At 39.0% G+C, this 11,985-nt stretch overlaps 1 protein-coding gene across 1 annotated transcript in view; it reads left to right on the plus strand.

Moving 5' to 3' along the window:
* The window catches only part of LOC122646699 (CHD3-type chromatin-remodeling factor PICKLE), a 154,567-nt gene extending 146,330 nt beyond the window's left edge, over positions 1–8,237 (plus strand). The window contains exons 29-31 of the mRNA XM_043840299.1: positions 958–1,087; positions 7,449–7,522; positions 7,688–8,237. Of these exons, the coding sequence (XP_043696234.1) occupies positions 958–1,087; positions 7,449–7,522; positions 7,688–8,200 (717 nt within the window). The 3' untranslated portion in view covers positions 8,201–8,237. The remainder of the gene's footprint in view (positions 1–957; positions 1,088–7,448; positions 7,523–7,687) is intronic.
* The last annotated feature ends 3,748 nt before the right edge of the window (positions 8,238–11,985 follow it).

Below are 11,985 nucleotides of genomic sequence, written 5' to 3' on the forward strand. Positions count from 1 at the left end.
TGACCCTTCTATTATGTATTTACTTAACTCGACAGAACTCAACATATCTCGGCAAGATCTCGGATCTCGGGTCGAGATCTCGGGATGACCCATGGAAATCACCTATCTATTATGTATTTACTTACCTAACTCGACATAACTCTTATATGCTTGCTGTGGAGCACTATATGCAACATTACAGCAACACTATGTCATGGGAAGACTATGTGACACTAGCGAGGACTGAATACTTGATTCAAAGTCATTTATGTGATGATAGTTGTAACACTGTTAAACAGTTTGATGTATCACTTTAACATTTCTAATTCTTATTTAAGTTGTTTAGCTATTAATTGAATGTTTTGCTTGCTTTCTATTACTAAATTATGTGTAGTGTAGGGTATTTTAGTACGTCATCGCCAACCAACCTATGGTCCGAATTGAAACTCATATTTGGACTTGTGTTTAAATGGCCTAAAATAGGCTGAATACCAAGTTTCAGACTCAAACTAGGTCTAAAACCCACCGAGTTGAGGCTTCGAGTCGAAAAAAAAATGCACCAACTCGGTGAGATCTCGACTCAACTCGGTTTTTCCAAGGGCCAAGTTGGTACCGAGACCTGAGTTTTAGTACCTTGGTTGCCTCCTGCCACCACTGGGTATGGGTGACCTTCTGTATCTTTTGTGGGCTTTGATGGACATTTGGCCTTGGGAACCATTATCTAGTTTCTTCTTCTGTCTTTGTTTTTTGGAATCCTCTCATTCTTTGTTAGCAAGTTTCTTGGCATGTCTCATCTAATGATGAGTTCCCGGTTCAGATTCTGCATACTGTTTTGGTCTCAACATGTTAGCAAAACTTTGAAGTGTTATAATGATTGGTGGGATACTTCATAGGACAATTGTCAGAAATTAAGACCATATTTTACTTATTCTGCATAATGACACTTGCACAGTTTGAGAATATGCTTGGTTATTTCAGGGTGATCTCAAACCGAGTGATGCTTCTAATGAAGAGCCTGATATTGAATCAAAGCTAGACATACCAAGTCCAGGCTCCACAGAGGTTGACATCCAAATGGTTGAGCAATTGCCTCCAATAGAACCAATTGGTAAGTTAATTTATACCACTTAAGTTGTTTTCTTTGCTAAACACATTTTCTTTCAGCCTTTACTGGACATCCTGATACAAAGTTACCTATTCTTATAACCTTCGTCAGTCGGTTTTTCCAGACTCCATAGTTGTTTGAAGCAAAATTATTTCTGTACACGAGTTTCTTGGTCATGCTAGGGTCCCTCATACTTTGGTTTGTTTCCTCATACATGTACCCATTAGATGGTGCCAGTCCTAACTGAAACTGCATAGTTACTTTTAAGGCTACAAAAATTAAATTTTAAGACTTACGTACAATAAAATTTTCAATGGGTTTTCTCTATTGATTTAATTCCAAATCTTTGCTAGGTCTTCTTAGTAATGTAGTTCTAGATTGGTAGGAGACCAACTAGAAGCCAATAACCAGGATCTGCTATGAACTGGGTAATTCGGCTAGGTCGAAATAGGTGAAAATATTGAAATTAGGGTTAGGGTTTGATGGGACCTAGGGTTTAATGGTAAGGTTAGGTCAAGTTGATGCAGGGGAGTCTATCAGTGAAGGTCTCGTTAAGTTTTAATGGAGTTAGGTATGTAAACTTGAATTGGAGGCAAGTATGTAGTTTAGGGTTTGGGTTTTTTGAATGGGGTATGAGTGGGATTTCTAGGGTTTGAGTGGTCAGAATGGGACCAATCCTTGATCGAGTTCTCCTAGGGGAATGGAGAATTCGGTCAGATTTTGGTGGGTTTCTAATGGCTAGAATGGTCTGGACAGAAAATAGGGTTTTTGAGAATTGAAAACAAAAAAGGGGGAAACTTAGGGTTGGGCTGTGAGAGGATTAGAAGAAGAATTGTAGGGGAGGGGAATGCTTCAAACTTACTGTTGTAGAAAATCCTTGGCAGCAGCTTGTTTAAAGATGGAAACTTGATTAAAAATCAGATCTTGCATTAGTACTTGAAAGTAGCTTCAATAGAACCACCCGGGCTTCACACCGCAAGGTGTCGATTGGATCAAACACCAATCCCACTAATCTTGATCACACACAAGACAAAATCTTCAATGGAGAAGAAGAGCAGAAAAAAGGTTTTCATTAATATTAAAATTCGTCTATCATACTTGCCCCCTTTACAACCTTATATAAAACAGTCAAAAATAGACTCCTGCACTTAAAAAGGAAAGGCCTAACCCAATCCTTAACCTATTAAGTTACCTAAACTGACTAGGAAAGTGAAATAACAAAAGAAATAGACTCAAAACATGGCTGGACTTGTAGAATCTTAATCCAACCCAACATTTACATCACATGACCACTTAACCAAGTCACATGACCACTTAATTAAGTCACATGATCACTTAAGTGATCACATGACCACTTAAGTGATCACATGACCACTAATTACATAAAAATAAAACTAAGGAATTAAAATAGCTAATCCCAAGCCCATAAAAGTGACCTATTACATAGAAAACCCATGGGATCAAAGGCCCAACATGTATATAACCCAACCCTAGACTTATTCCTAAGACAGCAAGCCCAGTTTGGTGACAAAACTGCATCACTTAGTACTACTTACATATCCTGGGAGGAAAAAACCCATACCTCTTTCTTATTAATCACTGGGAACAAAGCAGCAAATGATCAGGCTATTTATATAATTTATCTCTAATTTTATTGAGAGGGCGGACCTCGGTGCAATGGTAAGGTTGCTCCATTGCAACCTAGTGGACGCAGGTTCGAGTCGGGAAACAGCCTCTCCGTGAAGCGGGGGTAAGGCTGCGTACATAATGACACTCTCCAGACTGTGCACTGGGTATGCCCTTTTTTATCTATAATTTATGAGGAACTTGAAAATATGAACTGCATGCCAAAGGTTAGGAGGCTAAGAGACATTAATGAATGGATTTGATTCCCATTTCCGACATAGTGGTTACTAAATTGCATGCTCAATACACCATTCGTATTCAGGAGTGAAAAGATACTGAAATTGTCCTGAAAGAATAAGGTTTTTTGTCTTCCCAATTTTCTCCATTCTTGACCTCTACATTTCCATCAGCTTTCCAGTCTCCTAGGTTGAGATTTCGGTCTCGATCGAAATTCGACTTAAACACTGCATGTTTCAGTCGGCCATTTCGATGTTTAGGCCCGAAACTTCAGGTAAACTCTAATTAAGCATCTCTAAATATATTAGACTGATATATTCGTTAGATTGTAAAAAAACACAGCCAAAATGGTAGTTTAGTTTCGTACGCTAGGTTGGTAGTGTACGCCGTACGCTGCTGTATACTTCTTAAATATAACCTATTCTACTCATAATTTAGTATTAGAACACACAAAATTCAATGAAAACAACTAAAATATGCATTAGGAATGAAGAAAAACTATTTAGTATTACACAATGTCAAAGTGTTACAAGTACAAGTGTACAAGTGTTAAACCGTTCCTCCAACTCAATGTCAATACCACAGAGTTCTGGAAGGCTCGAAACCATTGAGGAAAAAGGATATCCCTCTAAGTTTGAATCTTCAGTCTGCCACGATCCAGGTTCTAATACACCTGGTTTGGATCACTTATGGGCCCACCCGAATAAATAAATCCAATTATAAGCAGTGGCAGAATTATAATTAAACAGAATCTTTAAGTGTCATTGGTAGTTAAATAGGGGAAGGGATACACTGGTAATTAGTAAATAAAGACAAGGGATAAACTTGGAGGAATTTGAAATAAATGGAAGGGCAATTTCAGTACTAAAGAAATAAAGTAATTATTTTAAGATGGGAAGACTAGAATTCGATGGGAACTAGGGGGAGTATTATGGTCAATGACACATAATGAACAAACATATCGAAGGGGGGGGGGGGTTAAAGAAAGGCATGTCATCTTCTACCTCAGATATTGAACAAGTAGCAGGGGCCCCAGCACCGCAATACAATCGAGCAGAGAGTTGGGGACTTGAGCTGCAACTACGAATTTGAAGTCAGGTACTCACAATCTTCCATCAACCTCGCCTTCATTTCCAAGTTCTTAACACTTCCGCTGGCAACATAGAAATGGGGTTTTTGCAGTTTCGGTTTTTCTGTGAGGGAGATGTCAGGATGTGGTATGGGTTTGAACCCCAACCAATGGCTGTTTGAATCTCAAGCAACAACAAACCTGCCCGTGTCAAACAATAAAACAAAAACCTGAACAGTGGTCACTGGCAGAAGAAGAAAAGTGAGCTTGATGACAGCAATCAACTCATAACAGGGAAGTTAAGGTATGGGAACCCAATGGACGTAGCCAGTTTTTCCGTCTATGTAAGGACTGACTGTAGGTCACGGTGCTTAAAAGATGGGGGAAAGAAGAGGGTTTGAATAAGAATAAAGGATGAAGTACAATGAGAAGAAGAACCAGGAATAGAAGACAGAGAAATCATATGCCAACAGTAGCTCACGTAAACATGGTGCAAGTAGCTTACGTAAACATGGTACAGCAACCCTGCCACTCTCCAATTAATTCAACTTAAATTTTCATTCATCCTCCATTCTCCATTCTCCATCATATTACATAAATATAAAGAAAACTACCTAACATATTCATAGAAACCTGCTAAAATGGAAACTAAACAAACTAGGCAACGTCTCAAATAAAGAAGCTGCCAAAAGAACCCTACATAATCTACCCTCTCAAATAAGATAAAACAATATAAAGATTATATTTTATGTCAACTGCCTGCCCCTTTGGACCAAAAAAACAGGTTGGGCTGGTTGTGTCTCAGCTTGGGTCTCCAAAGTGGGTTATTCTGGTCCAGCCATGTTAATGGAACTGCATCAGTCTTTTCTCTTTCTTACCCTTTTGTTGTGCTCCCAATTTGTTGTTTTCCCTAACCAGAAATCTAGGCACAAAGCTGATAGATGCGGAAGCACCCCAAACCAGTACAACCCCAGTTTCTCTCTTTCTGCAACAGCAGCTGATAGCCTGATGCAGCATCAACCTAGATCTGGAACTACCAGGAGCAAAGAGGCCGCCGAAACCTAAATCCTCATGCAGCCCAAAGAATGGGGATTTCAATGGAGCTGTGATGTTGGTGGAATTCTTATTTCTATTATTGAAAAACGAGATTTTTTGGAGACTCAAAATCAGGTCTCTAGAGATTCTTTTGTGATTTGAGGTTTAAAATATGAGTGACCTTCTGTCATTAAGAACCTTGAGATCAAGGTTTAAAGTATCAGTATTGGAAGGATGATTTTAAGAGACGTTCACATCGTCGCAGAGAGATGCAAGATATGCTAAAGATACATATGGAAGTTGTCAAGAAACATATGGACGTGCTTAGAATATGCAAATATCATGTATTGAAAGAAAAAAGTATGACGAGAGAAGTGCATTCAATTGATTATATGTAAAGGATGAGATTTCTTACATGTGCCAATACCAATTTTTTATAGGCCTTGGTGCAACGGTAAGGTTGCTCCATTGTGACCAAGTGGTCATCGGTTTAGGGGTAAGACTGCTTACCTTGTGACCCTCCTCAGGCCCCCGCAGTGGTGGGAGCCTCGTGCACGGGGGGGTACACCCTTTTTTTTATAATCGGTACCGTATCATATCGATACTTGAAGATACGATACATATCAGTCGATATGGTAGGATTAAAACCTTGCTTGAGATTTTTGGATCCTTGGGTTATTCATAGTTAACTGTAGAGGGAGATGTGGCCTGGACCATGAGATGAATTGGTTCTCAAGCAGAAGCACTATGGAGATGTTTGCACTTTATTAGTTGTATCGGATCTCTTTCTGTATCCGGGAATATCTTCATCCAATGTAATACAAGATCTGCCAATTATTGGGCTGATGAATTGGCTGCATCAGGTGTGGGGGTTGGGTGGATGGGGAATCTTAAATGTTATGTACATGGATCTATCCTATTGTGAAGCTTATGTATGCTAGCTTTTATTTGTATACAATTCTGTATGTAGCCTTTGCTGCTATGCTCCAGTACAGGGGTGATTTGATCCAGATCGAAGGAGCTAAATGAGCCAAGGGTAGGCCTAAAATGACTAGGAGAAGTTGTGAGGAAAAACATGCATAGCTTTGGACTTGTAATGAGTATGGATTTGAATATAGCTGATTGGAGACAATTGATCCATGTAACCTACCCCAATTAGTTGGGATAAGGCTGAGTTGAGTTGAGAGCCTTTCGTTCCAGTACACGAAGTTCCCACTACTGCAGGATTCTGGGAGGTGCAAATGTATGCAGACTTACCCCCTGTTTCGCAGGAGAGGCTGTTTCCAAGTTTTTAACCTGCAACGAACAGTTGCAATAGCTCAACTTAATTGTTGTGCCAAGGCTCGCCCACTAATTTGATTCTCTGAAATTATTGGTAAGAACTAAAGAGGTCAAGTTTCATTCAAACTAATAAATTAGACCTACTGTTCTTACATAGATTATAAGTAAGAAGACAGTAGGAACTAGAATGAAGAGTTGAGCAGTAATAGTGCAAGAACAAATTTTTTTTATCATAGTTGGGTGACAAGGAGGTACCCCTAGGCAACTGGTCGCCATATTGTTCAAGGTATCCAGACAGAAAATAGGGAGGAAAGAAAGAGGAAATGTGGAAGGAATTTGGGGTGGGGGGACAGGAAGGGAAATAGATTATTTGGAGAGAAAAACCAGAAAGAGAATGGAAACCAAAATTCACCATCATCATAGTAGAAGTGCCATCACAATAGAAGAAAAAGGGAACCTACCTGGAGTAGCCGTTGCCTCCCGATTTGTCTAGGACCATTCTCTGCCTGGCCAAATGCAAAGAGTCTATCTGATATCAAGATGACTGGAAGTGGGATGAAGAAGACGGATTTGCAGTCTTCTTTTATTATTGTAGTGTTTTTTTTTTTTTTTTTTTTTATAAGTTGTATTTTCCTGTTTTACACTCGTAGCTATAAGGAAAATATCAAATTTCGTATTTCACACATGAGGCCCTCTTTGAAAGTAAAACTAAATGAAAAACCCCATTTTATATGTGATGCCTAGTCGCGTAGGCGCAGGCACTACTTAGGGTCACCCTGTCTCTGTGACACCTTTGTTTGCGATTGCCCCAAGAATGGGGGAAAAAAAAGAATGTAAACTCTGTAAATATAGAATTAATTGCTTTGCTTGGTTGCATGAGATGCTGCATGGAATTGGTTTTGCTTTCCACCTTTTCTTTAACCATTTTTTTGGGGATATGTTTTTCCACTTCTTTGTATTTGACACCTCTATATTTAAGTTTACTTCACATAGATTAATTCCTATAGAAATGAATCAATTAGATGCTTGCCCACTCAGAGAAATAAAAGTTGCTACTTTGTAAGATGAGTGATTCACTTTGTCGACTTGTGAGCTTACACAGAATCTATATTGCAGCTCCAGAGGAGGTCTCAGCAGCAGCTTGTGATGACAAACCTGATCGTTTGGATATGGCTCGCCTTTATAATGAGGTATGTCCAATGAAATACTTGGGCATTGAACTCAACAACTATACTTGTTAGTGTTTTGTTTTGGCAATGCAGGCTCATGGATTAAATCCAGTGCTTCTATAGATGAATATTTACGTTATGCCTCACAATGGGAATTAACTTCTTTCTCTCCATTTCTCTGAGCAGATATGCAGAGCACTTTCAGATAACGTCAATGAGTCCATCCAGGCGTACATTGGAGATAAAACTGCAGGCTATAGATTGAGAAAGAACCTACTTCCACTTGAAGCCCTTTATGAGGACGTACACCGAATTCTTGCTCCTTGGCACCAAAACCCCATTACGTCAGAAAAATTCAATGAAAATTCAAATCTCTCTGTACAGCCTGAAGTTCAAAGCAATGTTGCAAAATCCAATGCATCATCAATGAAGGAAGGACATGATTGCAAACCTGCTACTATCTTGGAACCACAGCCTAAGGATTCTGTAGTAGAATCAGAGTCTCGTGCACATATAAATTCAGAAAGAGAAAGCAATATTTCACCACACACAATTCCCTTATCTGGAGATATATTGACACCTCCAATGGAATCTACTTGTCCACCAAAGGGTACAGGGGATGTGGAAATGGCAGTGAGAAAGGATGCTGATGTAAAACTAAATGGAAAATCTGATGGGGTTATTATTTTGGACGACTGAGTATATACAGGATTAGCAGTACTGATAATGATCATAATGTTACACTCACCCCCGAAAGAAAATTTGTGTAAATGATCCAAAGCTTAAGATTTTTGTTGCCATTGTTGTAATTTGATTTACTGCTGTTTCAGTGAGTGCAGCAGCATGAGCATTTCACGTATTAGTGATTTTCATTTGTCTCATTTTTCATGGCAGTCTAGTAATATTACATCAAGTTCGTAAAACAAATTAAAGGTAAAAATGTGGTAGCATTTATTCAATTTGAGCATCACTTTTTTTTTAAGGTACAATGAAAATTTCCCCTATACGACAAGCCACACATGAGCCAGGACTTGATCCCTGGTCTTTACTATCTACTGTTGGCTGAGACCTTACTACCAAGCCAAGGGTGGAAAGGCAGCTATTGCCTTTATCAGATTATCAAGAGGAGATGATGAGTGCTAGTACATTTTTCCATGAGATTTAAGCATAACAAGCATTTCGTTCTTGGAAATAATTGTGTTTTGATTGAGTTATTAATATAAGATAAGGGAAAAATGAAACAATACGATAAATTTAAAATTCCTTCTTTTTCTTTAAACTCTCCCAATAAAAAATCCTTCAATTCTTAAATGAGAATTGAATTGGGTACTCTGGGGGTTGTCTGGACAGCAATTACTCAAGGCTCGCTAGCCCTAACCATGCTTTGAAAGTCTCTTAGCTGGGCTTGGCAAAGAAAAAACACCACCACCTTCCCCTTATTTTAGAAGCAGCCAGGATTATCCAAGAATGAACTCCATGAGCGCGTTAGCTGCTCTACGACTACCCTGTGGTTGAGCTGGTCTTCGATCACCCTTGAAGCTTTCTTCGCTTGAGCGACTTGCGCGAAAGCCGTTGATCGTAGACTTTCAAATCATCTGGAGGTACATAAACTGCTAGAATAGAAGTTATGGATCCTTCTTGGGTAGAAGTAATTCTTTCTTGGCCGAAAACCAAAGTTTATCAGAAGCTTGGTCTAAAATTCACAAAAAATAAGCCGTCTATGATTACATCGGCAATAAACCAGGAAAAGGGGGATTATTCAGAGCGGGATCAATGGACAATGGGGATGGAATAGCTATTGGATGGTTAGGCCTGGTCACTGTGACCCCTTTTGTGAGTAGGCACCCCTTCTCCCAAAGTTATGGGGCTAGGTTTAAAAGACTCTAATTGACGGTTACATGGTTAACTTAACCCTTCAATTCTCACTTCTTCCTCTTTAGTCTTTACCACTTCATCTTCCCTGGGGTAAGCAAACTGCAAACAAAGGATCTGCCGCAAACTAAGGGTGTCAATTGAGTGGATAACCTAATTTAAATTGGACATAGTAACCAGATGTAATAACCAGATAAGAACCAAATGCAAGAATAGGATTGTAACCAGATCCGAACCAGGAACCGTCCAGGAACGGATAGAATATTCAATTCCAAAACCGTTCCGGGACTTGGTCTGAATCTAGATCCCACTGTCACTGTTTGGAACCGAACCAGATCCAAACTAAATACCCGGTTCTGTACCCAATTAACAGCCTTACCCGAATTGTATCCATGGGATTCATATTTTGTTTACAATCTTGTCCTAAAAGCGTAACATGCATAAAGAAGTTTTAGAAAAACAGATTAAGTTTTTTGTTTTTTTTTGTTTATAATACATTTCAAAATTTTGATTGCGTACTATGAGTGGAATTTCTATCCTCTCAAGTGCAGTGCACCTCCATGGCGCATCGGATGGTGCGCTACACAAGGAGAGTGATGGATTCTTATCCTCTCAAATGTTGTGCAACGCTCGATGCGCCATGTAGATGCACTGGGCTGTACTTGAGAGGATACAATCCACTGCGAGTGAGTTGCCCTGAGAGGATAACAATCCACTGCGAGTGAGTTGTGAATTTTTCTTATCTTTGTTCATTTAAATTGTTACTAATTTTTCATCATTAGATGTTTGATATTTACGTACTATTGAGTTCTTTTTCTTTTTTCTCTCTCTCTTATTCTATCTTTTATTTTAGAATAAATGATTTTCGAAAAAATAAATCAATTCAGAAGCTTTATCCCAACGACTTCCGGCCAGCTACACGTGCATATTATATTTTATTCTTACCAAAAAAAAAAATGTGCATCTTATATTTTCAATAACAATATTTAAGTTATCTTTTTATTCTCTCCTATACATCATTCTATGTGTCACGCGGGCTTCTTTCGAATTTCTAATTAATTTTGTCGATTCTCTCCAGAGGGTTTATGAATTATGATACTGTGATTTAACCTTTTTAGTCAACTTATCTATTTTTTATACATTTTACGCCATAACATTGTTTATGCATAACCTCAAATTACAGGGGAATCGTCCAATCGGCCGACATTTTCACTGTTTTGGACTTTTGGGTCAACTCATCCACTGCAATACTTATCTTATGATATAAATGGGTTAATTTCCATTTGTGAGATATAGGAAAAGATTGGTATTTGTAGGCCAGAGAAACGGAATCTAAAAGGGTTTTTTATGTATAAAAATCTAAAAATGCATTTGAAAAAATACTAAAACCTGCTAGGAGTGCATTTGTGAATCCAAAGGGGAAGTCAATTATTCCATTTCATTGACTACAAGTCTGGGTAGCACCTGGGGAATTTGGATCATTTACGGCGTGCCTGACCGTAGCAACCATAGCAGTGCCCTAATGAGGCGCGGTGCAATGACCGCCTTACCCCTGCTCGAGCACCTTGCCCGAGCAGGGGTAAGGTGGTCATTGCGCCGCGCCTCATTAATGTGTGGCTATGGCTGCTACTGGCAGTAGGCCGTAGTCGATCCTGATCCACACCTGGGTAGTAGCAAAATTTGTTTTGTATCAGTAGATATTGTATGTTGCCAAGGTCTTCCCTAATTGGGATTTGCCTCAAGGATCTCATTTGGATTTTTTATTTGACGAATTATTTTATTAAAAGTTTGTTATTTTTCTAAATGTCACAAGACATGAAAAAAATGATATATTCATTCCGATCATTGGATAAAGAGATCGTGAGCTACATTAATCAAATACTTTTTTTGTATTCACGGTTGGGAAACATTGTCTTAATTCTTAACTACCCATATAGAATATTCCTTTTCTTCTTTTTTATATGATAATCCGTTGTATACTAGAAAACTTCACAAAATGCACATTTAACACGTGAGAGGCAAAGGAAAATGGTAGGGTGGGGTGTGGGGAGTTGGAGCTGTTTCGTGAAACCTTCCATTCAAAACACATTCCCTCTCTTCTCAACTAACTGTCATGCACTCATGCTTCCTCTCCTCGTGAAGAATAATCAAACAAGCCCACTCAATCTAGGATCTGACTATTCTACTTCCGTCTGCCCGGTATTGCCGTGCGCCCCCACACACAAGCGTGGCGGAAAGTATTGCCTTACCCCTGCTTGGGCAAGGCACTCGGGCAGGGGTAAAGCGATATATTCCGCCTTGCTCGTGTATGGGGTGCACACGGCAATAGGGGCAGGCGGAAGTAGAGGAATCGAATTGCTCAATCTAAACCTAAAATTTTAGTCACATGTATTTTGAGAAGTCAAAATCAAAATTGGTTTTCAGAGGTGAGAAACATATATTTACATGAAGGTCGAAGGCAAGGACCAAAATCAATCTCAAAAGTCAAAACTATACCACTAAATAAGAAGGATAAAGGCAAGGACCAAAATCAATCTCAAATCTATATCACTACATAAAAAGAAGAACCCGGTTCTGCTTTCTACAGGATTAAGCAGAAAATAAAAGGAAGA

Source organism: Telopea speciosissima, chromosome 11 (assembly GCF_018873765.1).
Source record: "Telopea speciosissima isolate NSW1024214 ecotype Mountain lineage chromosome 11, Tspe_v1, whole genome shotgun sequence".
Classification (NCBI taxonomy): domain Eukaryota; kingdom Viridiplantae; phylum Streptophyta; class Magnoliopsida; order Proteales; family Proteaceae; genus Telopea; species Telopea speciosissima.